The sequence below is a fragment of the Dysidea avara genome, chromosome 4, assembly GCF_963678975.1.
Source record: "Dysidea avara chromosome 4, odDysAvar1.4, whole genome shotgun sequence".
In the NCBI taxonomy this organism is placed as follows: Eukaryota; Metazoa; Porifera; class Demospongiae; order Dictyoceratida; family Dysideidae; genus Dysidea; species Dysidea avara.
The window spans coordinates 45899990-45927597 of record NC_089275.1 but is presented as its reverse complement, the minus strand read 5'-3'; the positions used below and the strand labels follow the sequence as shown (position 1 = coordinate 45927597).

The window sequence follows — 27608 nt, the reverse complement described above, 5'->3', positions numbered from 1 at the left end:
TAAGGAATTTTAAACTGCTGCCCCTATCAACCTGAATTTTACATTATTTTGTAGGTTTGAATGTCAAAAGTAACGTCTCCAATCTTTAAAAGGATAGAATATAATTACAGGTCATCATGAGTGAGAAATGACATTTTAAAGTTTGCAATTTTCCCATACATTATCTATGGGAGGGGGTAACAGTTGCCCCTTCTGGGCAATCACATAGATAATGTATGGGAAAACCACAAATTTCAAAATGTCATATCTCATGATCTATATAGCTATAGCTATACTCTATCGTTTTAAAATTTGGAGAGGTTAATTGTTGGATTCACACCTACAAATAATGTAAATTGAGAAATGACATTTATTTAATTGAATTTGTTGTTTTCCCACACATTATTTATGTGATTGCCCAGAAGGGGCAACTGTTGCCCCCTCTCATAGATAATCGGTAGCTATGCAGGTAAAATGACAAACTTTAAAATGTTATATCTCATGATCAATATATGTTATCCTTTTAAAATTTGGAGATGTTACTATGGACATTTACCTCTACAGATATTGCAAAATTCAGGTTGCTAGGGGCAACTTTTGTTATTATGAAATTCATCCATTATAATCGAGTGGCGCTTTTAATCTCTAATCGATAAGCGCCATCCCGGAGAATAGGATCTGCGAGGACGCAGGCGAGGACGAGACTAACCGTGCTACTACTACTAGAATGTCCGAAGTGAGGATCAATGCCAGTGGTAAGTAAGTGTGACACTAGCCATCAGACCGGGTCATAGACAAGTGAGGTAGTACCGTAAGGTTACTAATTGATATACAATGGAAAAATACCGTAAGGTTTGAATTTCCCGCCAAAAATATCAACCACCTATAAATTTACTGAGGGGTGCTGAGTGACTGTTGCCTTTAGACAATTTATATGATGGCCATGGCTTTTAACGAGAAACTATAATTTGGTCCAGGGCAAGATATTTGTCCGGCCGGATCATTTTTGGTTTAGTCTCGCGTAGCCATGCAGGCCCTTTTCTTTCTTTTGTGTGAGGGCGGGGGTCTGGTGAACATAGTATAGCATCGTCGTTGGCCTATCCCGAGATTGTGGGGATTCTACTGCGAAGTTTTCGGATTGTTTGTGGGTGCGAATGACGCGTTTCGCTAACCGTTGCGTCTTGTTGCCATTGTTAGGCGCAATCTGTGAATTTGCGCAGTTTATAAATTGCGCTGCGCATTTTGTGAATTCATAAAATGCACAACAATTTTATAAATTGTTGTGCAATTTGTGAACTACCGTAAGAGCTGCGCATTTTGTGAACTCCCTGGATTCTGGTCCATTCAGTGTACCACCGTTACGTTCTTGGCCGATTCAAGTGCGTAGCTATCATGACTGCTCTTAGGGAGGTATAATAAGCCCCTTAATAGCTATGTTTACTCGAGGTTTTACTACAAGGAACATGCATGGGTCAAGATCGCCGTGACGCACTAGCTTCCGTTTTCTATTTTGGGTATCTCTTCCTTGCGTATTATTATTATACTGGGCAGGCTGATTGTGCCCTGGGGACTCTGCAGCTGACCTGGATAAGGTGCACACTGTCTTTCTCTCTGCTGCCCTCTGCGTACTACTTGTGGTAGCAGGTTTATCTGCTGATATCTCTCCATGTGGGTTAGCTTTCATGGGCACAGGGACTACCGAGTCCAGCCTGTCGCTATACTTTTTCTAGCAGTTGTCCAGCACATACCAACACAGCGCATATATGCTGCACCAGTAATGAAACGTGTATCAGCACATAAGGTTTGGTGCATTGTAACTCGTGTCCAACATCATGTCCAGTCCAAATGGTACATGTACTTATAGTTTCACTCTCACCTTATCCCATGCGTGCAGATGTAACACAACATGCGGTTACATAATGCCACCTCTGTGTGATACAGTTATTAGTGCAAACATATAGTGTTTGCATGGAATCAGGTATGTTGTGTGACACATATCATTATACTCCAATACATTAGTTACAAAGGTGCAGCTCCATTTGATGAACAGCAAGCCCCAGAAAAGTTATATTCATTTTCATCTAAAAGAAATTCATCAATTCACCCATAGAACAACAAGCTAATTGTCATCTATATAATTTATTGACATTCTCATACGCAGTGAATGCAGAATCAGTGTCGGTTCTATAAGGTACAGATAAAGTGGATATTGTTACAACTATTAGCTATTATGCTAGCTAGTACCACAGTCATAACTATAGCCATGACCACTTCATTATAGTATCATGATACAGTTTTGTATCGAACAATTTTTTGATGGTGATACGTGATACACAAAATGTACTGTATCACAGAACACTAGTTGCTATGCCTATGGGGATCATGAAGGTTTGATCTTTCTTGCCAAAAGTATCAGCTAAAATCCAGCCTGACTTGCATGTCCTTCACAATTAACAGCTTGGCATTATTACAGAATTGGGGACCAGACTACTTCTTCAGTATAGAATATTGCTATAATATAAGTAACTAATCATCTCCACAACCACGTCAGAGTCTTATGACTAGTGGCTATTAATTTTTTGTGATGCTTGAGAATATGATGGTATACATAATTCACTATACTTCCATACCTCTGCGAGTGTTTTCTTGTTGCCCACATGTCCATTTTCAGTTGAATGCACATGCTCTAATAAGTCATCAACTGTTGTAACTAAACAATGGTGGCCAAAGACAGTTTTATCATTCTCATTCTGTAGCTAATTACAGACTTTGTGAAGGGCAGGCACAAACATGATGGATTTTTACCCTATGTTTGGCAAGCAAACATAGAACATCTTCCAACTTCAGGTCTGGGTAGTTTAACAAAACAAACTTCTTTGTCATATAACCCACTGCAGAATTTGAAAAGGTTGGGAAATCCGGCCGGCTTCTGTTCCAGCCATTCAAAACGTCTGTTAACTTCTGCGCCTTCTCCTCCGTTACTGTTTTGCTTTTGGATGTGTGATTAGGATCAAGATGTTTTCCTCTACAGAACTTTTCAGTATCTCTCTGCCGTGACCTCTTTCGACACTGTATCTCCAACTAGAAACTCCGAGAGAAACTCACACCTCGCATGCATTGCACGAGGAAATCTTGTGATCTAACACTTAGAACGACAGTAGGTCAACAACCAATACAACCGTATTGTCGCCCTTGCCATGTCAGCCAAGCCGGACAACTGCGCAATTTATAAATTGTTGCACATTTTATGAATTCACAAAATGCGCAGCGTAATTTATAAACTGCGCAAATTCATAAATTGCGCCTAACACCATAGATATAAAGTGTGATCTGCTGATCTTTGCACCATTTGCGTCCTATTACCATAGCCACTGCTTTTATATCTATGGCAACAGGACGCAAATGACGCAACGGTTACCAAAACACGTCATTCGCACCCACAAACAATCCGGAAGCTGCGCAGTAGAATCCCCACAATCTCGAGATAGGCCAACGATGATGCTGTACTATGTTCACCAGACCCTTTTTTTTCCCACCCCCACATAAAAGAAAGAAAGGGGTCTGGCTACGCGAGACTATTTTTGGTTGGCAAAATTTGGTCCTGCCGGACCTATTTTAGTATCCCAAATTGATCTGGCCTGATCAAAATCAGTCTGGTCATTGGCTGTATACCGATTTTGAATGCAGTGGACCAGGCTTCCCATTCATGCCCTAATGCTGCCTCGCTAGTTAACAGTGCAATTGCTCAGTTGGCGTAGAGTTTTATTGATTCAAGTCTTGTAGTTCCTTGAAACCATGTCTAGGAAAAAACAGTCATTTCTTTTTGTTGGCCAAGTCTGGTCTGCACTACAGTGGTACTGCAGTAACTGCACTTATAACTACGTACACTGCATGTATTGTGCCCTATGCCAGCAAATCTCTCTGTTACTTTGTAGTGAAATGTTCTAATATTCCAAGAGTATGGTAAGAATGTTGTTAACCTAGAAGCATAATGGGAACACTGAAGGCAAAAATATTGGGAAATTTCTGAAAGTAGTTTGGGCAAATTTTTGAGCATATTTGACTCAGGCCTAGATATTTCTTTTTTCATACTTTAAATGCTTGTTGATATCCTTATCTATAGCTATAGCTAAACTTTTCTGTACTTTACATTTATTATGCGTTGGACTGAAGTACCCATACGTAAGAAAGAAGTTATATGAACTAGAGTCACTGTACTAAATAAATTAAATGTTAGCAGTGTAAGGGACTTGGAGAAATCTCACTAGTCTCTGAGGTAGTCCAGCTCTGTCTCTGTACACAGGCTTGGGAGTCAGCTGTGAGCAAGGAGGAGACTTCGTTGTGAGTGACAGAGAGTCGTTGAATTTAGATACATATTTAGAATGTAACAACCCATATGCCGAGACCAATTATTATCAGGGAGGACCAATGTTGGATGTTAAAAATGGTCCAGTGGGACTGCAGGATAGATTTAGTTAACCGAAATCAGTCTGGCCACACCAGTTTTGATAACCAAAGTTGGTCCTTTCGGATCAGTTTTACCTGGACTGATTTTTTCCGTGACAGGCTCACTTGAGCGATGCAGGTTTGAGCTCAGTTTTACTTATCGACGCTACATGTACATAATCATGTGTCCAGACTACCTTTTATTGTGAGTGTGTGGTGTGTGTGTGAGTGAGCAGGAGTTTATAAGCGCCAAAGGTGCAAAGGAGTGTGAAACTTCCATGAGGTTGTGTGGTAACAGTGATTATATGAAACTTCACTATACTAGTATTGAACCCTCACCAAGCACACAGGCCACCCTACACACCTGCTTAGTAGGCTTCTGTTGTTATTACACTTATTAAAGAAATTCACTGGTAGCTGTGCAGCGGGGAGATGAGCAGTACGGTAAGAGAAAGAAGGAGCCTGAAGTGGTAGTGATTGGCAAGAAGTCGACATTTCAATAAAGAGAGAATTTGTTATCAAGCAAGTAGGAGATACTGAACATTATGTTTTATCCTTCATGCCTAGCACTTAGGGTGTGAAATTCTACACTTGGGCATTCTACACTTTTGCGCCTTCAACACTTGTAAACTCCTGATATGAGAGTGAAAAAAAAATAGTCTGATGGATCTAGTTTTGTGTGTCCAGATCCTATTTTCTTGGGATGGTGCTTGTCTGATTTTCAATCTCCCTTGGCCAATTGGTGGAGTTTAAATCAATAAAGCCACTCAAAATAAATTCTGTGTTTCCCATCCTGCACCAGGCATATGTGCATGTGGGCGGCGGTGAAATTCATTACAAGATTGGCTGTTTTTCAAGCCATTATTTGCCTAGTCACAACCATAGCTAACTGCATTAAAAGCTTGCTCAAGCTTGTGCCTTCACAATTAAGCTGCAGAAATAACACGAAGTTAAAATATTACTGATTTTATGGTACACTGACATGTGAGTTGACACCCCTACAAGATCAATTATTGCAGTGCTAGAAATAACGGTCGGCCATCGGCCATTTTCCGAGCAAATTATGATTTTGACCGTCCTTTTGCTGTTATGTTCGGCCATATGGCCAGCCAAACTGTAACAGTATTATTAATCATTTTAGTCTGATGAAACCTGAATTAATAACTCACGCGAAAGTAATAAACAAGATAATTAAATAATTATAGGTTGTCTACAGGCAACAACTCCTTTACAGCAGCTGGTCTCGTCCTGTTTGTGAACTTTGTCGCTCGCCTACCCTACATGATCACGTTCTGGGAGGTGGCGCTTATCGATTAGAGACATTAAGCGCCTATTAGACCGTGACCATGTGGTTTTCACGTGATTCGCCATGCGATGGCTGATTCCGACAATTCTACCGATTCAGTGAGTATTGTGTCGACTTCTTCCACTACGAGGAAACGACCTCGTAGTTGTTCAGACTCTGTGACAACAACTGAGCCAAAGAAACGTAGCGTCAGTTATTCGACATATGTCAAATGGCGAAGTGAGCTAGACAAAGAGTGCCAAACCCTCTCTTGGCTGGATTGCAATTTGATAGGAAAGGAAGGAAAGAGGACAGTCAATAGATTGAAGTGCAAGGTGTGCTTAAAATACAAGTCTAGAATCGAATCCATGCGAAACTACAGTGAGAAATGGATAGTTGGTGCGGACTCTGTTAGGACCAGCAACGTCAGAGATCACGCGCGTAGCGATCAACATCAGTATGCTATGTCACTTCATTGCAAAGAATCCGGATCAACTGCTAAAGCCAGTGAGCCTTCAAGCAGAAATGTTTGTACAATGTTGCAAAAGTTATCAGAAGGTAATAGGGACCACCTGAGAAAGAAGTTTGATATAGCATATTTTGTTGCCAACCACAAGCTTGCTTTTAACAAATACACAGCCATTTGTAACTTAGAATCTCGCCATGGAGTCAACATCGGTACTTCATATGTAAATGAAAATGCAGGAAAGACCTTCTGTAAGTTTATTGCTGAAACAAGAATGGCCGAATTGTGCAAGACTGTGACAAACGCCAAGTTCTTCTCGATTCTAATGGATGGAACAACGGATGTAGGCAAAATTGATGATGAACTGTTTCTTGTTCAGTGGTGTGATGTTGATGGAACAGATGAGAAGATATACTCTAGAATGGAGTATTTTGCAGTTTCCAGACCAAAGAGTGGCAATGCTAAAGGCCTATTCGAATGTTTGCAAAGTGCGCTACAGGAATTTGGTGTTGCTGCCTTGAATGTAGAGAACTGCAAAATGTTAGTTGGGATTGGGACAGATGGCGCGTCTGTAAATATTGCTGCAGCTGGACTGAAAGGATTGGTTGAAGGAGAGCTACAGTGGGTGTTCTGGATGTGGTGCCTAGCGCATAGACAAGAATTGGCACTGAAGGATGCTTTGAAGGGGACTGTATTTGATCTCATCGATGAAATGCTTGTTCGCCTATACTACGTTTACGAGAAGTCTCCAAAAAAATGCCGTGAGTTGGAGGAAGTTGTTGCTGATTTGCGGTAGTGTGTTGAATTTGATGATGCTGGTGTGAGACCTTTACGCGCAAGTGGCTCAAGGTGGGTGTCCCATAAAGTAAATGCGATGAAACGTATTCTATCAAAGTTTGGAGCATACACTAACCACCTTACTGCATTGTCAATGGACAGTTCTGTCCAAGCTGTGGATCGTGCTAAACTTCAGGGATACCTGAGGAAATGGGTTGATGCAAAATATTTGCTAGGGTGTGCCTTTTTTGTTGATTTACTGTCTCCCTGTGCAATATTTTCTAAAGTAATGCAAGAAGATGACCTAGATGTTCTGGGTGCATTTAGTAGTTTGATTCGTACTGCCAAGGAAGTGAACAAGCTCAGCTCCAAGCCACTGGAACAATGGAAAACATATTGTACAACCTTAACAAAGTTGAGTGATGATGGCAGCTACCAGTGTCAAGAGTTGAGAAATCTTTTGCAAGCAAAATCGTTTTACGAATCCAAACATGAAGAATTTTGCACAGCTGTGACCGCCTGTATGAAGGGAAGGTTAGCGTGGTCTGATCTCAGGGTCATAAGGGATGTTATCTCCGTACTAGCTACCCATGGTTGGCAGAGGTCATTAGATGAGGAGGATGGTGAAAGTGATGAGAATACAGAGAGGATGGACCCTTTGGCACCAATAGAGAGACTAGGGCAAAGGTTCAAAGTTCCCTTGGAATTAGCTGGAGTAGATATCAGTAAGCTACGGGATGAATTTTATGACATGTTGCTGTATGCCACACAATTCATATCATTGGCTACCCTAGATTATCGGGCTGTGTGGTGGAGATTGTTCCACTCACCAAATTCTTCAAGTTGGCCCAATGTGTTAGCCCTTGGCCGATTGTTGTTCTCGTTGCCTGTCTCCAATGGGAAACTTGAAAGAATCTTTTCTGTGCTTAAGCTGCTAAAAGTTGATAGACGATCATCAATTGGAAATGAGACCTTGAAAGATCTGCTAATGATTAATACAGATGGCGCATCCATGGATAACTTTAATCCAGACCCATCTGTTGATTTGTGGTGGAGAGCCAAAACAAGACGGCCAGACCAAACGAAAAGAAAAAAATACAAGACACGGGCTGCTGCAGGTCAAAGTGAATTAGACAGTGATAGTAGCAACTCAGAAGACAATATTTTGTTGGACGACTGGGACAACTGGTTAGGTTCCAGCTAAGTTGTACTTGACTTTATGTTTTACTTTGACTTTTCGGTTGTACTTTAACTTTATCTGTTGTACTTGAATTTATGTTGTACTTTGACTTTTCGGTTGTACTTGACTTTATGTTGTACTTTAACTTTATCTGTTGTACTTGACTTTATGTTGTACTTTGACTTTTCGGTTGTACTTGACTTTATGTTGTACTTTGACTTTATCTGTTGTACTAGTCATCTGACATAAATGCTCAATCTTTATATTATTTAGACATTTTCATATATTTACAGAAATCACCATAAACATTGTTATAATTTATTTACATGCATATATTCATTGAATGTATACAAACTTAAAGAGTATTCATTAGTTATTTCAGTACTGTGCTCCTTCCCCCTACACTGTAGCTTCTCCATGTTGATCATCTGATCTGTATGTGAATAAATTTTATATAGGAATTTCAATTATAGGGATAGATATAGACCGATATGCATGCTCAACTAGTATGTACTTCAGTAACCTTATGTAAATTAGTAACCTTACTATATACACAGCTATAAAAAATCTTATATTGTACACTAATACTACAGTGGTAGTATAAATGAGTCAAAAGAATTCAATCTCAGAGCACCTAAATTTCAAAAATTTCCTGGGGGAGCAGCCTTTCATACCCCTCTAGAAAGCAAAGCTTCACACACTGCAGTGAATCTTACCAACCAATCATATACAAGTATTTACATTACAGCAACTAAAATGACCTAGCATAATTGTCAATGGCCGACCAAAATCCATTTTGCTAGGACATATGACCAGCCAAATCCAAATTCTTATTTCTAGCACTGTTATTGTACTGAGTATATATGCAAGAAAAACAAGCAGACAAATACAATGGAATGTTTAGTGCTGACTGTAAACAGGTGTGGGTGGTGGACAAGAAACAGAATTTATTTGGAGTGGCCTAATTATCATGCAGTACGATAGTACTGTATATTAGGGATCATGGAGGTTTGGCCAAAAATATCACCCAAAAACCAGATTTACAATACCATCCTGATGCCTTGGTAGTATTGGTTAGTTCCAAGCTCAAAAGTTCCTTCAGTACGACCCTAAATGCTTCCAATAGATTGCTACAAAACTTATTATTCAATGGAATTTTCTACTGCCTGCCTGCCACTGCACACATCATGGACTTACCTATATCCTCCTTTGTGTCCCAGTTCTTCAACTCAAGGTGTCAATTCGCGGTATCTAGCACAATAGCTTCCTTAGTCTGGCAGCAACCGTCCATTGCTTTCAGAGTAAGGGGCGGGCGCTGCCAGACTATGCAAAGGGCAGCACCTGCCCCTACTCTATGCGAAGGGGTGCTGCCAGACTATGGTTTCCCTAAATTAAATGGGAATTGGTCCATGTTTTCTGTGGAGACTGGATTAATTGAAGAGGTGTTTCTCTTATTCTTGTGTAACTGGCTGGACATAGCTGAAAACAAAGCATAAAGGCCACTTCACTTTTGAGTCAGTAATTGATAATTGGGGTGCACAAATCTTCCGAGGGCTGGGACGAAGTTTCTAATGTTTCGTGGATTCAAGCGTTAAGTAATTATAAAGGATTCTTTGAAGCTTCGTAATGCACTCATGCATAGTCTACAAAAGAATTACAAATAAGCGTCATTATTTTTATTGCAGCTGCTTATTCATCTTGTGTGATCAATGTTCGTCTCTTTGTAATCGATCTTCGTGTTCCATGCCCACTTTTAAACCATAGCTTGCTACCATAGTTGTAGCCTAAAACACCTTTTAAAGTGGTAGATGATAATGCATGGCAATTGTACTGTTAGCCATTAGTTGGTGTTTACCTATGCACGAGTGCAGTATAGCAGACATGCCCATTTGCAATAATCAATCACATCATTTAGTACTTATAAACTTATTAAATAGGATTAGTAAGATAAAACTTAAGAAGGATGTGCATAAATACAAGAAAATCTGTGACTTGAGAGCTAACACTGAAGCTTTGAATGTTCGAACACTTTATTAGTGAATGTTCAATTTCAATATTCATTCCAGCCCTAGTGACTGGACTGATTGCAGAGACACTTCAAGCAAACTAAGGGACACTTATATCAATAAACACCACAGGTCGTGTGTGACTATGGTGGATCTTCATTATTGGAATTGGTACAAATCAGTACGAGGACTGACATCATGACCGATATTTATACAGTAGCAGTAGTTTGTACATAAACAGATTATACATCAGTATTGTATGTTATCTGTGCAGCTGTTTGGCGCCAGTGGCTCATTGTTCTCTTTGAACAATTGCTGTACTATGAGATGCCATATTGATACATGTGTTCTAGTGTTCTTTTGCTGAAAAGTATATCAAAATGAGACAGTTATAGTACAACCCTGTATGTTTGGGTAAAAATTTCCATGTCAATGGCTGATATTTTAACCGATCCGATAATCCGTACAGTTCTAACCCAAAGTGAAGATAGTTTACAAGTCTGAGCAGAGTAGCCACACCCATCCATATTTCAGACTGCCAAAAAGAAACCACCTCAAAGCAAAGTATACTTGTGCGGAAGTTTACTATAGACTTCACTTAATTATTACATGCAGGCTGCTTTTGCAATTTAATGGTTTTGCTCACATGGGTGCGTATGGACAAAAACATAGGTAGTACACACACACACACACGCACACACACACACACACACACACACACACACACACACACACACACACACACACACACACACACACACACACACACACACACCTACACTTTTCAGAAAACAATTTTAGTAAAACAGGCACACCCACGGCCAGTCTTCAGCCTGTGTGGCTGCCTGCCTGGTTATAAACATCTTCTGATTGGTGAACTTGCTAGTAGCTAGTATTTGTTGTCGTGTACGTATTGTACTTTCTACAGTGTGTTTTGTAGTTATGTTGAATGGATGTTTATTTATTGTAATGTATCCTGCAAACACTTAATGGCCTTAGTTGACTGAAAAATCTATCAATGGTAATGTTAGTACCTCATCTATTGCATTTGAAATAATTCATGTAGAGGGACTTCTTGTACTGCTATTCAGAATATTGAAAAATGAAGTGAATTGCTGTGTTGATTTTATTGATTGTTAAGGCAATTCAGATCTGTGATACGTATGTCTGTTGCCTTTCATTCCTCTTGTTGTGGTTTAACAGTCATAAACTATGTTACAAAGAAATTAATGAACCACTAGCTACAAGGGGAAAAAGGTTAAAGGATCGCATACTGTATATCGGCAAATTGTTTTTAAGATTTGTTGAATATTGTATACCTACAAGCATAGTAAACACAATGTTACATACTGTATTTCAGGTATTGAGTTGATCTGATGACTTCTGATGGTTGCAGTAACTTTAAGTTACCAATCATGGTAATCATTTGATTCCATATTTGCCAAAAAAAGTAGCAATTTTTAGACATACTGAAAGTTGCCAAAAGTGGTTCCAAAACATACTGCCGTTATGCTGTGGTGTTTATTACCTTCACATAAAAGTACCTTTATCTGACAGTTTGTTTCCAGCTTCTTCAGAAAATAATTTTGAAGCTCCAACTTTAAACTTAGAAGTTACATATATTGTAACTAAATCTCAGATACTGAATAGCCTACTTATGTGGCTACAATTTAGCTAGTAGCTATACAGGAGATCCTGATCTAAATAAGTTTGTTCACTTAATGCATGTACTCTGTGACAAGATGAAACATATATAGTTATGTTTCATCTTGTCATGGTGCCAGTTAGCAATAATTGACCTACAGCCCTAGTTTGAACCATCTCGAATCAGAGCGATTTCCAATTTAATGTAAACACGTACCATATCGAACTCAACCATATCTGAAATGGACCTGCTAGGGATGTGAGTCTGGTCCGCTCCACTTACCCCATATAAATAGTTACAATCCTGCAGTTCGATTTGACTTTAATAAACAGAATAAACGTACGGAGAACTACAGCTGAAATGGCAACTGTAAGGATGAAATGAAGCAACAGTAAAGTATTTAGAGAAGGAAAGCCTCAAGAACAACATAATAGCGAGAGGTTGTCATCAGCACTTAAGACTTTACCATGCCTACTAACCTGATGATAATAGACAGCAGAAATCCTTTAACTCTATCAACAACCTCTACTTTGATGAAAATTATTATTGTGGGTTCAAGTTTTTCGCTGATTGGAGCGAACCCAGCCTTCATAGTAAAAATTCCACTCAACAATCAATCTGGATCGCACACATGTAGAAACAAACAGAGCACTTGTATTTATCAGAGTCAGTTATAGAGTCCAATATAAGCACCAAACACTTATCAAATACAAACGCTCAAATTCCTGGCATGTATTGGTCTGACAATATGAGACTAGTGGCCTGCAGATTTGTCTGGATGAGTAAAAGTGTAAGGAGTTGTTAATATGACGGTACTAGTTTTATTATAACCTTAAAATGCCATGCTGATGTTGATATAATAAAATGATAGTGAATTAACTTTGTCTATGTGTTGTGTAGGTCATGATCGTCCTGTGTTGAGAGATTTAGTAAATAATGTAGTCACTGACCAATGGTATTACCTGGGACTACAGTTACTGGAACCAAAATATGAAAATGAACTGAACATCATTGAAGGAGACGCAAAGAATGATGTCAAAACATGTTGTAGGAAAATGTTTAGTAAATGGCTGAACACTGATAAGCTAGCTAGTTGGGATAAAGTGATAGAAGCTCTTACAGTTATTGGACTGAACAGTCTGGCTAACAATGTCAAACAACTGTTACAACAAGGTGAATGTGTACTGCGAGATAGTTGGTTGTCCGTTGGCATCAATAGATTTTTGAATGGTGAAATCTTGTACATGTTAAATCAGAAATATACGTGTTTTAATATTCGGTGTGTAAATATTATGCCAAGTATACGTAAGTTTGGTTATATCCATTAGTCATATGTGTTGACTTTGTTATAGATTATCAAATGATTGCCAATATAGCGGCTTTTAGTTTTGGTTAAATTGGTTGGAAATTCCACAGGTATTGGCACTGAAATCTCACAAAGCTTATATAATGTCGAGAAATGCTAAAAAAGTGATTGTAAAAAAAATTGTTCATTTGGCAACCCAATATTTTGTCACTGTGTATACATGTAACTACCTACTGAATGTTTACATGTAGGCACAGGACAGGCTAATGCAACTGGCCATCAACCTGAGAGTTCAACTAAGAAGGCAAGTGTACCAGGAAAAAAGAGGAAACAGGAAGACACCATTCATGCTGATGTTACACGAAGTGCACCAAACAAAGATAGCACTAAGATAACAGTGGAAGAATTACAAAAGAAGCTGAAGGAGCGACACTTGAAAATAAGTGGGACAAAACCAGAGTTAATAGAACGTTTAAAACAGGCCGACAGCTCAAATAGCTACATAGAGAGTACTGATACCACCGGACCTCCAAATGTCAAGAAACCAAAGAATGATCCAGGTGTAGTTTTATCATCTTGTATTGTGTGGTGGTATAATTGGGAGGATAAGGGGAAGGAATATACACAGTATACACACTACTATTGTACATATATGTTTCCTTGGTTAAATGTTACACCTTCAATAATAGCTGTACTTGAGTAGTGTCACCATCAATGGTTTAAACATTGTTTTCAAACAACAAATAGCTATAATGGTTGAGTTTGAATAGTAGCCACATTGATTTTTATTAACTATCAATTATAATAAATGCCACACTAAGTAAATTATAGTATATCCTCTCCTAAATTAGGGATGCCATGACATTGAAACTTTTATGCCACATGTCATAGAGGTTTATGTCATGACATGTTGTATGGCACGACGAAAGCAATTCTTGAAGTTTCACAACTGAAGCTGTTACTTATGAAACTGTTTCATACAGTACGGTAGTACCGTATATTAGAGATCATATAGACATTTTGGCTTTCCCAGCCAAAAAATTCACCCAAAAACCAGCTTCACAACTCCATCCTGGCACCTTGGCAGTATTGGTTAGGTATAACCAAGCCCAAAAGTACCTTCAGTATGATTCTAAAGGCTTCCAATAAATTGTTGTGAAATTTTTAAAATAATTATATATATATATATATTCAATGGAATTTTCTACTGACTATCTGCCTGCCTGCCTGCCTGCCTCTATAATCAGTGCTGAGGCCATGCCCCTCAATGATCTAGCTGAGCTTCATTGACAATAAGGTATTGTACCATGTGGGTTCTCCTTGCTGCGCTCTTCATGTGTATCAGGGGATCGCATTCTAGATCTAAGTGTCCCTGTGTGCCTCCAGCCATCAACCTTGAGGGGTACCTGTCTCCTTTAGAACAATAATGTAATATATTGATTTTATATTGTGCTTGCTTCTTTTTCTTATAAAAATAGCTATACCAGACCAATGTAACTTGTAACTGTTCTATCATACATGACTGTTGTATTAGAGTATATCTCAAGTTGACCAGCCAAGGGGTGTCCAGCTAGCTAGACCAATAAGGAGTAAGGTGATCTTGTTTACTGTTAAATAAATAGCTAGATTGTTAAGAGGTGAAGTTTCCGTACTCTTTCATTATTAGTCCACCAAGATCTTTATTTTGTGGGCGTGGTCGTAAACTTATCGTGAACCGAATGCCAATCGTGAAGTTGCAGATATCTAGCAAGTGTACCTCTTATAACAGTACCAGAATTGAAGCGCTTCTGAAATTCAGCTCTGAAATAATTCTGTGGCATCTAAATATGGTGCTGAAAGAAAGCATTGTTACAGAAAATTAATGCCTCGATACGGTTTCATTGGATGAAGAAGAAGACAAGCAACCTGATTGAAGATAAAAGAAAAGACAAGACACATCCAGCCACCTGTAAGTGGTTTGTTATATTTAATGCTGTATAATGTATTACATATATGGACTAGTACTATTCCATAAAGGTGATTTTCGTCACGTAAAATGTCTCTAGGGTGATTTTTGAAGGCAAAATTTTGGGCAGCGTATGAGATTTTTGAGGGGATCCCTACTTATACAGTACTACCGTACCATTTGATAGCTACATATGCTGTAACAGAAAGTTAATAAACTAATGTAATAAAAATTTTAAAATGAAGTGATTCAAACTAGTGAAACAAGAGATGATGGTTAGAGATGTAAAAATTATGCCTGAATAATTTTGGGAAAATGATGGGGTGAAAGCACTTTGGTGCAGTTTTAGAGCATAAAATTATATCAAGATCAAGGTACTCTAATAGAGCAGTCATTTACTTCAATAGAATGATCGGCACCAAGAGTATTTAATAAAAACAGTGAGAGTGTTGAGCAGTGTATTAGCCCATGATTAATGATTGCATATAAAATAACACAGATATTTCAGTAATTGTTCATTTATGCGAAATGGTAATTTGAAATGCGTACATAGCAATGGGTCTTTGTTGGCCAGTTTTCTGTGTTATTCAACCAAGTATCAACAGTTAATATTGTACAAAGTGTAGTAAGCAGGGCTAAACTCAGAATATTAAGCTTGGGGGGGCAAAGTAAGCTGCTTTGGATTCTAGGGGGGTCTGGGGGAATGCTTCCCCAGAAAATTTTTGAAAATTTAGGCATAAATATACTCAGTTTTGGTGAAATTTTATTGTGATGCCATTGAATATTGACAATTCAATTATACAACTTTGGGATCAATTAAACCTTTCCATTTCTCAAGGCTTTAGGTATAAACCTGTGGGGGGAGGGCTGTGCCCACCGATTAACCCCCAGTAAGGACCTAAGATAATCCCAGCTTGCTAAAACAACGGTTGCACAAATGAGCGTGTTGCCACGCCTTCAGGGATCTGCTTGGCAGTGCCAGAACTTACACATTAGCCATAGGCTATCATATTTTCACTTGGTTTAGTGGCTGAATTTGGCTTCCCTTATGAAAATTTGCACATAAACACACATATTTGCATGTAATCAAATGCATGTGTGTGCATGTTAGTATTTGGCCCAATTGCACACGTGCATTTTCATAGCTGTTACATGTAAACACTTGCATATGTGCCATCGCATGTGTGCAAATTGCGAGCAGTTTAGCAGCTGAGCGACTGCATGCATGCAGCTTGCAAACTCAGGTTATTTATTTCATATTTGTATTACTTTTAAATTTGTAATTCACATCTACAAGAAATGCATGCAATTCAAAACTACAAGTCAGTTACAAGCCACAGGCTGTCTGTTTGGCCTCACTACACACAATTTTTTTACAAAGATGATCTTTAGTTGAGCTTTGTCCAAAAGCAAAATGTAGAAATTGATACAGGTCCAAATACTCTCCTGCTTCTTGTCTGCTTTCAATTGTACATTTCTATAGTGTTTAAATCAAAGGTTAAAAATCACACTCCCTCACTTTGTTACAGAGAACAAAGAAGCCATAATGAACAGTAGAGGTAGTATTTTATTCATGTTTAGAAATGTTTCTCCACCTGTGATGCACAACTTTCAAGGAGACTCAAGACGCCAACCTCAGCTGTACTTGTAATGCCATGTACTGCTACAACAAGTTTTCTTGTAGAACACCACATCCCACTAATATAGACTACTTCTTGTTTTCTTTGTACAGGTTGTCAATAGTAGCAAACAGTTTGGGTGCGGTTTTTAAACATTTGTTTGTTTTCATCTGATTGGCTATTAAAAAGAGAGTGGACTACAAGTGTGTAATTTGTGATCAAACCAACCCCCTAATACAGCTAACTTATGAAAGCAAACTGCAAGCATGTAATATGCAAGCAAAAAGCGCACAATGTATTGTTATTGTATGAGAACAAAATGCACACGTGCAATATACAAGTAAAAGGATAGCATGAATATGCTATTGTATGAAAGCAAATTACATATGTGCAATATGATAGCAAAAGAACTCACTGGACTAGTTTTTTGCTATTGAACTATATGCATGCAGAGAATATGTAAAGTTGTGCTATTGTTTTGCAACCATCTTAAGAGCACTGCATGTGTGTAATTGCAAACTGCATACAAGTTGCACACAAAATTTCCATAAGGGTTAATACGGCAACCCTTAATGGCAATATAAATGAACAATTACTGAAATTTCTGTGTTACTTTACACAATCATTAATCATGGGGTAATACACCCGTTAGATACTCTTGGTTACTATTATATACTCTTGGTTACTATGGTTACTACTATATACTCTTGGTTACTATGGTTACTATTATATACTCTTGTTGGCACAGAATAGTTCATTACTATATTGTACTAATCACTAAACATCTTGCTAGCAAAAATGGTTTTCTGACATTGATACAGCTAGATTTAGCAGTTTTTACTGCTTCAGAGTCTGCTGCAAAATTTAATTACTAAAGTATAATAAAATTGGGAATAATTTTAAGAATAATGCGTTTTGGGAATAATAAAAGCATAATGTTAACTTTTTTGGAGAAAATTTAGATAACCACAAGCCTAATGGTGGTGGCTATGTATGAGGGAAAATTTCTACTTGGCATTGTAGCAGTGTGGGAAAATCCCTACTTTGGCATTTGCTTCAATGCCAAAGTAGGGATTTCCCAGATTGCTAAGTAGAGATTTTCCCTCATAGCTACCATCAATCCATCATCTCTTGTTTCACTACTTTTAATCGCTGGAACCTTACTTCATTTTAAAATTAAAACTAGTACATTATAAATTATAGTTACACCATTTTCCTGTAGTTTATGTTTTAATTCTAGCTGTATAACATGTTATGTATCATACAGATAAGGGTTCAAAAAATAAAGTAAAAGCTAATGTGACTGGTGAGAGCTCAACTAAGGATGCAAGTGTACCAGGAAAAAAGAGGAAACAGGAAGACACCATTCATGCTGATGTTACACGAAGTGCACCAAACAAAGATATCACAAAGATAACAGTGGAAGAATTACAAAAGAAGCTGAAGGAGCGACACTTGAAAATAAGTGGGACAAAACCAGAGCTAATAGAACGTTTGAAACAGGCCGACAGCTCAAATAACAGCACAGACAGTATTGGTATCACTGGACGTTCAGGTGATGAGAAGCTAAAGTTCATCACAGGTATATCAGCGATGTTTGTATGCTAATTCATATAGAGTGAGGGGAAGCGTATACTGCCACAGGGCATGCATTCCTCCTGTCTGCATGATGGTATCCTTAGAATGGTAACATCTATTGTCTAGTGGTAATGACTACAAGGGTAAACATTGGGAGTGGAAATGTTGTGGAGATAATGACTGGATGAAAATGTGCAGTGAGAGGAGGGAGAAGTTAACATAAAATGGGATATAGAGATCAATGCAGTCACTTGCTTTCATTACACTGACAGCTGGTTTTGTGGCATAAACGTGTATCTTCCCTTGCAAAATAATTTTACTGAGTTTCTACCCCCATAGGCTTAATGCTTGTACTTTTAAAACTGGCACATTAGTCCTAACTACGCGAGTGTTTCATTGGTAATAAAATCATGAATGCAGTAACCCTCTGTATCCTTTTGAAGTGTGGAGCAATGCAGAAAATACACTTTTATAACTTGCCTCAGCTCAATAACAAACATATGTACGTAGACTGATGTCTTGTTTAAGAGTTGTTATGTGTGTATGTGTACAAGTGGAAGTTTACTGTTTGTTGTAATAATGAATATAAGTATGGTACTAGAATAATACATTAATATACGTATTAACTTAAAAAGAACAGAAAGCTAATTCACCATGTCACCACCACACAGGACAAAAGAGAAAACAGGAAAGCAGCTCTGATGATTGTGCTGTACTAAGAGAGCATGCAAAAGATCCAAAGATAAATTTGAAAAAAAAAGGTGTCATGAAGAATACTGATGCTACTGACGGACCCCCAAGTGCTAAGAAGCAAAAATCTAGTTCAGGTATTTATTTATTTATTTATTGTAAATTAAGGCTTTTTAATGCAGCAAGACTGTTTTTGGGCAAGCTGTCCACAGCCTGGGTACACATACAACCACTACAGTACTTAGCTACACATACAATGAAAAAATTGATTACAACTATTTACTTATAACTTAATTAATACTAAAGTTTCTACTTATGTGGAGAGTAGATCGAGATTGGCATCTTAGCATCAATACAGCCACACTCTTTCTATGTAGATTGGCATGCTACTGTACTTGCTCTGCTAATGTATAGATAGCTAACCTTTTACCAGCCATATGCATGGAATTACCTAAACATTTATATGTAGAATATGGTTAAAGAGAAATGGTATAGTATAAAGAAACTTTTATCATCTAGTGAGTGCAGAGAAAATACCAGTAATAAAAACGAGAGAAAAGGAAGGTGGCACTGAAGCTGTTGCTACACAAAGTGTGACGAGTAAAGGTTCAACAAAAATGATAGCAAATAAAGTCTTACAGGACCAAGGATTAAATGCAAGTGTAATGAAGATGAAACAAGTGGTTCTTTTGGTAGGAGCTGCAAGTTCAAAAGGTAACCTTGATGGTGGTGAATCTCCTAATCCTCTTAAACAAAATTCCAGTCCAGGTACGGTATGTATTATGTATGACATTTTACAGTATGAATTCCCATTAACAATGTACAGTATATATAAATATCCTTAGCACTGTACTTCCTGATTGAGATACTCTAGTAGATCATACAGGACTTTAATAGAACACTACATACATATCTACCTTACCAACTTGACTGCAATGCATGACCTATCTCTATTTTGCATAGCAACCCTTGAGAAACACAATAGTTATAGAACTAAAGGCTGCATAAGTAATATTTTCCACATGGCAACTGTTGTTTTAATAGGCCATATTTAATTTGAAACATGTGCAGTTGTACTATTTAATTTCTCTTGTCTTGCAGACATATTTTATCGTGTTTCAATATCTTTATTGCAATGTTACTGTAAATGTATCTGCGTGTAGAGTAGTTTAAGCCATAATATTTCAAAATTTTGTAGGGTGGATCCACCCCCTTGTAAATTGCATACAGTAATTCATGCATGTAGCTGTGAATTTTCTTTTTGTGCTACTCACATCAGTAGCGGATACAGGAGGGTTTGCAATGGTTTCATCTGAAATACCCTCAAAAAATAAGGCGCATGCCCGAAATCAGTTTACGGAGTGGGCACAGGTGGGTGAAACTACCTAGTTTGTAGACCAGCTGCCAAGTACACAATTCACTATCACTAGAATAATAGCTAATGACCTGGTTAATCATTTGATGCCATCCCGCTATCAAGGGTCAGAAGGCAGGCTCTTCATACGCAATAAGCACCTCTATAATAATTATCGTTTTAATGGTTTAAAGCTGATTGCTGGTAATACGTATTTTCACTCGTATTTTCTAAAGGCTTAGTATAATTATGGTAAGAACAGTACTGGAGAGTGATTACGTATTTTTTGGTATGAAATATTACTAGCTAGCTAGCTACTACTGTACAACAGAAAAATTAATATTGACAAAAGGAAAATTTGATGCCAGAATTCACAATTGATTGGCTTTGACAAAGTAAGATTTTACAAAAAGCAAGAAATCACAGATCTGACTTTTGAGATGCTTATTGACATTTGACAAATTAAAATTTGACCGCTATGCAGCCAATTCATCAAATTTTTATTCTCCTGTCTTACGGTACTGAGGTAGCTATAGCTAGCTAGACTGAAGTTACCGACAATTACCATGTTCCAGGGTGGAACCCCTGTTTATTAAAGTCTGGCCTGGTATGTTAAAGTTCTCCAAAGCTAACTAGTTTCTATCAGTAAGTCTAGGAGAACCTATATCTATAAACTCAAAATGGAATGAAATTTTTCTGGATGTGTGTAGTAACTATGTACCATGCAAGCACTGACAGTGCTAGAACTACATGCTTTTACAGCTGCTGCCAGTGGGAAGGGTAAAGGCAAGAAGGCTGCGGACAGCAAGGCTACCGGGCTGTCTGATTTAGGGAAAGCTGTGACTGCTCAGAAGAATAAAGGAAAGGGAAAGAAACACAAGGTATAGCTACAACAATTAATTACAATATGTTGAATCTTGAAAGTTAAGAGTTGATCATTATAAACATGTAAGATTTAATGCAACATCACATTCTAATGGTATATACGGTAGTAGGAAAAACTACCTCGGTATCACTAAATGCTAGTGTTGTGCGATATAAAATATTTGTATATCATCTATCACAATTATTGCATACATTTTTTATCACAATATTAGCAAATAGAACTGTGCAAATGTATAGCTACATGTAGCTATAGTAACATTCTGGCTGTAGTTATGTACGTATAAGGTTGAACCTGTTTCCAACCTCATCAGGTATCCAGGAAAATGCATGTGTTGTTCTGTGTACCAGCTGGAATTACTTTTGACAGAAAATAAGTAACTATGAATAACCTTCGTGAAAGCCATGTTTAAATTTTACCGATTTTAATTTTTGCTATGCTTATAATTTTGTTTAGGCCATGTATCTTTCACGCAGAAACATGATATTATAGTAAAATTATTATGGGATGTCATGGACTACTCATTCACAAACAGTAACTACTAATTAACCTTTGGGAATGTGGTTAGAAAAAGTTATTCAATATAATAAATGCAATGAGTTTTAATTTCATGGATTGTCAAAATTAGCTGTCTGTATGTATGTATGTATGTATGTATGTATGTATGGAATGTCACAGTGACCTTGCAATTGCTTACAGGTTGATGAGCATGTTCCTTTTGCTCACTTATACAAAGTTGTTGATGACTGGAACTGCATACTCAACCAAACTAGTACTGATAATAAGGATAAGTTCTGTATTATGCAGATATTAAAGTCTCGTAAAAGTGACTACTATCTCTGGTCCAGGAGTAGGTGGGGTAGTAAGGTAAGTGGTACACATCAGTGGTATAAGTACATATATACACTGTATAATGTTCATACTATTTGGCAGTGGCCTACATAACACTACATCTTCTAGTTTAAGGTAGTCTCTCTGACCAGTTATCACCAATACGTACATATGCATACTGTAAAATACATATGTTTTAAAGAGTTTGTGCTTAATACGTAATTTGGTCTACCATTCCCATAGGCTAATATATTCCACTCCACTTTTACTGAGCATGTAACAATTGTCCCGGTTCAAAAAGTTTTGGAAAAAAAAGTGTAAACTTACAATTAATTTCCAATACATCACAGTAGTAGTAGTCATCTGAAGAGACTGACATGTTGGCAAAATTGGTGTACATGTAAGCGTCCTTAATCCTATGTAGCTAACTTGACACATGTATGTACCACTATGAGTTCTACCCCTACAGGGGGTGCCAGGCACAAACCACATGAAGGGCCCCTGGCCATGTTTGGATGATCCTACTAAGGAATTCAAGAAGAGGTTCTCAGAGAAGACAAATAACAAATGGGAGAACAGACACAACTTTGTCCCAAAACCAGATAAGTACACCTTGTTGGAAGCAAGATGACGATAATGAAAATGTAAGTGAAAAATTAGGATAGGGCATATGTTTGCATACGTTTTTACAAATATTCTTTTAAGTGAGGAAAACCATAGAATCTAGACTTTTTTTTCTCAAAGTATCTAATAGTGTATATGTATAACTGACCTAGAAAATCTGCATACCTTAGTATTGGTTAGCCTATTCTGAATACCAACGTTATATTTAATTCTTGTAAATTTTTGTAAATGGGATTATTTAATGATTTCATGAACACAGTACAAGAAGCTGTATATACAAAAACCAATGTATATTATTTGACTTATTTGTGACTGGATTTGGGAAAACTGGTCTTATCACCCATGACTGGATTTTTCACCAAGAACACAAAGCTACACAAATAAACTATCAAATTTCACAATAAATATATTTGAGTGGTCTGCTTTTTCCCAAGCAATCCATATAAGCAATCTAGGGCTTTAATAGAGCTCTGGCCAGCCTGGAGATAACTGCATTGTGGTTGTACAGTTCTGTGCATGGTATTGAATAAAGACTTGTGCTGTAACATTCGTTTTATTTTAGCCAGTTTATGATCCATAATTTGGTCTATAATTCGTTTCTATAAACAACCACTTGCCCTCCCCTTCCACCGTTCCTAGCTATTGGAGTTCACCTGATACAGTCAACATCAAGTTAAAAACTATTTAAACTATAGTATGTATGCACCGAGCTGAACCCTCAAAAACTCTTCTTTTTTTTGAAATTTGCCTCATTTTAGTACTATTTAACCCATTAAAAATTTTTTCATTCAAATGTCTGGCACAATTTGAATAATTATCCAATCAAAGCCTACATTTTTAAATGGAAAGCCATTTAAGTGCATCAATTATTGCGCTCCATTTCTGAGCTTGTATTGGAGGTTTTACTGTCATCACTAATCATATAGCTGGTTGAAATGTTATTTCTCTTGAGACACTTTCTTTTTCAGTTGTTTTCTCAGGGTTCAGCTCAACTTGTACATAGCATAATAGTTGTTGGCTACTTGTACAGTGGATGCTCTGGAAGGTAAGGAATTGGTGTAAAAGTTGTAAAACTTTGGTATACACATGTAGCTTCAACCATTCGTGAACTTCAACACACTAAATACTTAAAGCCAGAATTTCTAAATAGGCAATAAAACCAGTTTTCCCAGACTAGGCCACATTTTAGTTAGTAACATACTTAACAATTTTACAGTATGGTAGTACTATATATTAGGCATCATAGAGGTTTGGGTTTTTTTGGCCAAAAATATCACCCAAAAGTCAGCTTCACAATATAATCCTGGTGCCTTGACAGTATTGGTTAGGTATAACAAAGTCCAAAAGTACCTTCAGTATGACCCTAAATGCTGCTGCGAAATAAAAATAAAAATTATTCAATGCAATTTTCTACTGATTGACTAACTACCTGCTTGCCTTCAGACAAGTGTAACTCAATAATAACAAAGGCTACAGGCTTGGTTTTTCACTGTTCATTGCTTCAGACCAACAGGTGCCTTTTGTCGTAGCACAACACATACAATGCAAGTATCATGGACTTACCTTTGTCCTCCTTTATGTCCAATTTCTTTTTGCTGACAGCTCAAGGTGTCAATTTGTGCTAGTGCAATGGCTTCCCTATGTTTGTAGATGAAAATCGCTCATATTTTCTGTGATGATTGGCTGTGAAACAGGCTGAACATAACTGAAAACACAGCACAATGGCCACGTCACTTTTGAGTTAGTTGGGGCATGTGCTCAGTTGAAAATATCACCTCTGGGCTCACCAGTCATAATAATGTTACAAAACGGTAAACAAATAAGTATAAAAGATCATAGAAAAAAACTTAGGGAAACAAGGGAGGTTGCCTATACGTCTGCAGATATACTAGTGGACATTTAAACCATATACAATCAGTGATTAAATGTGTCTACTAGTATATCTGCAGGTGTAGGTGACCTCCTTTGTTTCCATTTTTTTATGACTCCTTAAATTTTTTAATTTTTTTCTAAACCTGTTATACTTATGATTCATGATAATGTCTCCAAAGCCCTTACACCCGCAAAGAACTTTTGGGGAATGTGTGTTTACACAGTATGGGCAGCACGGCAACACTAGGTGGGGCTTAATTCTTATAGCTTATGTACAACAACACATTGACTAGAAGTCTCTTCACTGGGCTACTTGGAGAAGGTTAAATGAACACTGTAACTACAGTGGCTTACTTATTATGAAGCAATGAACAACAGCGAGTTGCATCTCTGTGTTTCAAAATTCCTGCCATGTCTTTAGTTTCAATGGTGGGTTTACTCATGTGAGTCATATATGGCCTGATAGAAAATTTAACAGCGAAGTGAACGGAACTTGTTGCAAGTTGATAGGAGCACAACCACCATTAAGTTATGGATCATTTTATAAAGATACGTAAAGGGTTTGTGTGTTTCTTTGCCAAAGAGTGATTTACTTGGCCAGTTTTGGCCTCACTGTTTAGCATTAGGGAAAAACCCTTGGTATCATTTTCATCCTTGTTACATCACAAGTAGAATGACATGAATTGTGTTGCCATAGGATGGCTGCTTTGAAAGTTATAGTATTTTGTGCAAGGCACACGTGTTTGGGCCAGTTTTCTGGCCTATGTGGTTTAAGGGTTAAAATGATCAATAGCAATAGTAAAATGTCTTGTTTGCAGTGTAAACATTGTATGTATTATTGTTATAAAAATAGCTACATTAGTTCAGTAACATTACTTTTCTTCACTACAGGATAGGGCAGCTCTTAAGTAAAATGAAAATGATTTCTTACCTAAGGAAGTTTAACATCTACAGATTTACGTAGACTATTTGTAACTTTTGTATCATGTAATGGTGCTCTGTAATGTGTTTAACACCTTTCTTTGCATATTTTAAACACCATAATAAATGCGTAATGTTACCTGGCACCAAATCAACATATGGTCACAGAGCTCATAATAACAGTTGGCAGTCTGCAGTTTTCCGTTCAAATCCCTCCTACAACCAAGCAATATTTGCTATGGTAGGCAGTTACTGCCTAACATGTGAAATAATAACTTAGCAGTGTGTTTATATATCATAAAAGTGTCAATCGAACATTATTCACAGTATTCTGCTGAAATCACTCTCAGATTCAATTTCAAAGGGTCATGGCGGCATGTCTCAAGATTGTGTAGTTTGGTATCTACGCACACTGGTTGTATGCCATCCCTGGCTACATCCCTCAATACACACAGTTGAAAATTTAGCACTGTAGATCAATAGTCAACGACTGCAGGGCAAATTTTGTTTTGATCTGTAGTCACTGCAGTGCATACCTTTTGAGCACTGCGGTCACAGTACCACAATTCATATCCAGGGTTTGAAATGCTATGCATTCCAGTGCTACGATGAATTCAGCAGATTATCTAATGTACCTCACTAAATATTTGGACATCTCAAATTGAAATTACTACAGGTGTTGCTAATGTTCTTTGCCCAACCCGTCAATATACTAGGGCTGTGAATTGGTTATGGAATAATTGGTTAATCATTCAGTTGTTGCTAAGGGTAATTAATTGGGAGATGCATGCAACAACCAATCGATCACATGATCACTAAATTAGTATTAATTAAAATATGGAATAGAAGCCTGTACATGCCTGATCTACAACATGTATCACATAATATAAGGTACAGTTAAGTGATTGTAAGTGTTGGGAGTAACGCGTTACGTAATATTATTACTTTTGTGGTGACTAAGTAATATAACGAAATACGCTATAAAAACAAGTACAGTCAATTGCAGAATTCTTGAAAAAAGTATGCCGTACCGTGAGTGCTTCCGTAAGGCTCCCTGTGAGTAAATTTTATTGTTCTTGCCACGGATTCAACAGCAACTGAACCACATTAATCTTTTTCCTCGATCCGGCGTCACTACAAATAGCTAGTTTTCCAGCCCACGGAATGTTTACGGCACGGGAAGAGGAATTTCAACAATTCTGCAATCGACTGTAATATAACTCAAGTTACTTCACTTACAAATGTAACGCGTTACCTAAGTAATATAGTTACTGTAACGAATCTAATATTACGTAATATTATTACTACAAGTAACGAAGTTACTAATCTCGTTTGTAATCCACTGAGTAACGCCTAGCCACAACGAAGTAATGAAGCCTACTGAATGAGGCTTATTCACCAGCTTCTTACTTATAATCAAGATTTAGAGTAGAGGCTGGTATTGTGGGATAGGGGGTAATATGGGTCGCATAGCTTAAAACCAGTTGAGCAGGTTAAATCCTGCAGATTTAGGAGTAAAGAGATAGTACCTATTCAGATCATCACAGATAGTGATTAGAAGTCAACCACAAAGCTAATTATGGGATGATATAGCTCCTTAAATTTACTACATCATATTGGCATACTGTTGATGATTCTCTTTGTACCACTCACTATGTAGTGAAGAGTACAAAGATGTAAAGTAGACATATGAAGTCAACTAATCTTTTTCGACTGTCTACAGTGTCCCTGCTACCCTTTACATATGAAATCTACCGTAATTAAATATGAACTATTCAACTTTCAAGCACAGTGTCTCATAATACCCCCATATGTCTCATAATACACACATCTACAGTGTTCCAGAAAAATTATCATACAGACCACCACAAAGCAGGAAATTTTTTGAATTTTTAGGTTAATGTAGTTTATGGGTACACTTTTCCATAGTATTAGTGTGAAATACCAGGGTTACAGTTTTAGGTGACTTCAATGCTTTGAAGTTAAGTGTCTCATAACTACCACCACTACTCTACACATTGTCCAACGATGCAATCGTGTCACGTGATAAGGTGGTAGTTTCACACGTGACAGCTTAAGGCTGGGGACACAAAGTAATATAATATGTAATATTATTACAGTTACTTTATTTTTATGGGTAATATGTAACTGTAACTGAATAGTTCAGCTGCAAGTAATATGTAATATGTAACCAGTTACAT

At 37.5% G+C, this 27608-nt stretch overlaps 1 protein-coding gene across 1 annotated transcript; it reads left to right on the top strand.

The window, feature by feature from the left end:
- Nucleotides 1-640: 640 nt before the first annotated feature.
- On the top strand, nucleotides 641-25546 carry LOC136252437 (nucleolar and coiled-body phosphoprotein 1-like). The gene is made up of 10 exons (XM_066044865.1): nucleotides 641-734; nucleotides 12685-12957; nucleotides 13342-13650; nucleotides 17922-18236; nucleotides 18904-19059; nucleotides 19442-19690; nucleotides 21039-21157; nucleotides 21859-22026; nucleotides 22460-22634; nucleotides 25378-25546. The coding sequence occupies exons 1-9, from the start codon at nucleotides 707-709 to the stop codon at nucleotides 22619-22621; spliced, it is 1779 nt and encodes a 592-aa protein (XP_065900937.1). The 5' UTR covers nucleotides 641-706; the 3' UTR covers nucleotides 22622-22634; nucleotides 25378-25546.
- The last annotated feature ends 2062 nt before the right edge of the window (nucleotides 25547-27608 follow it).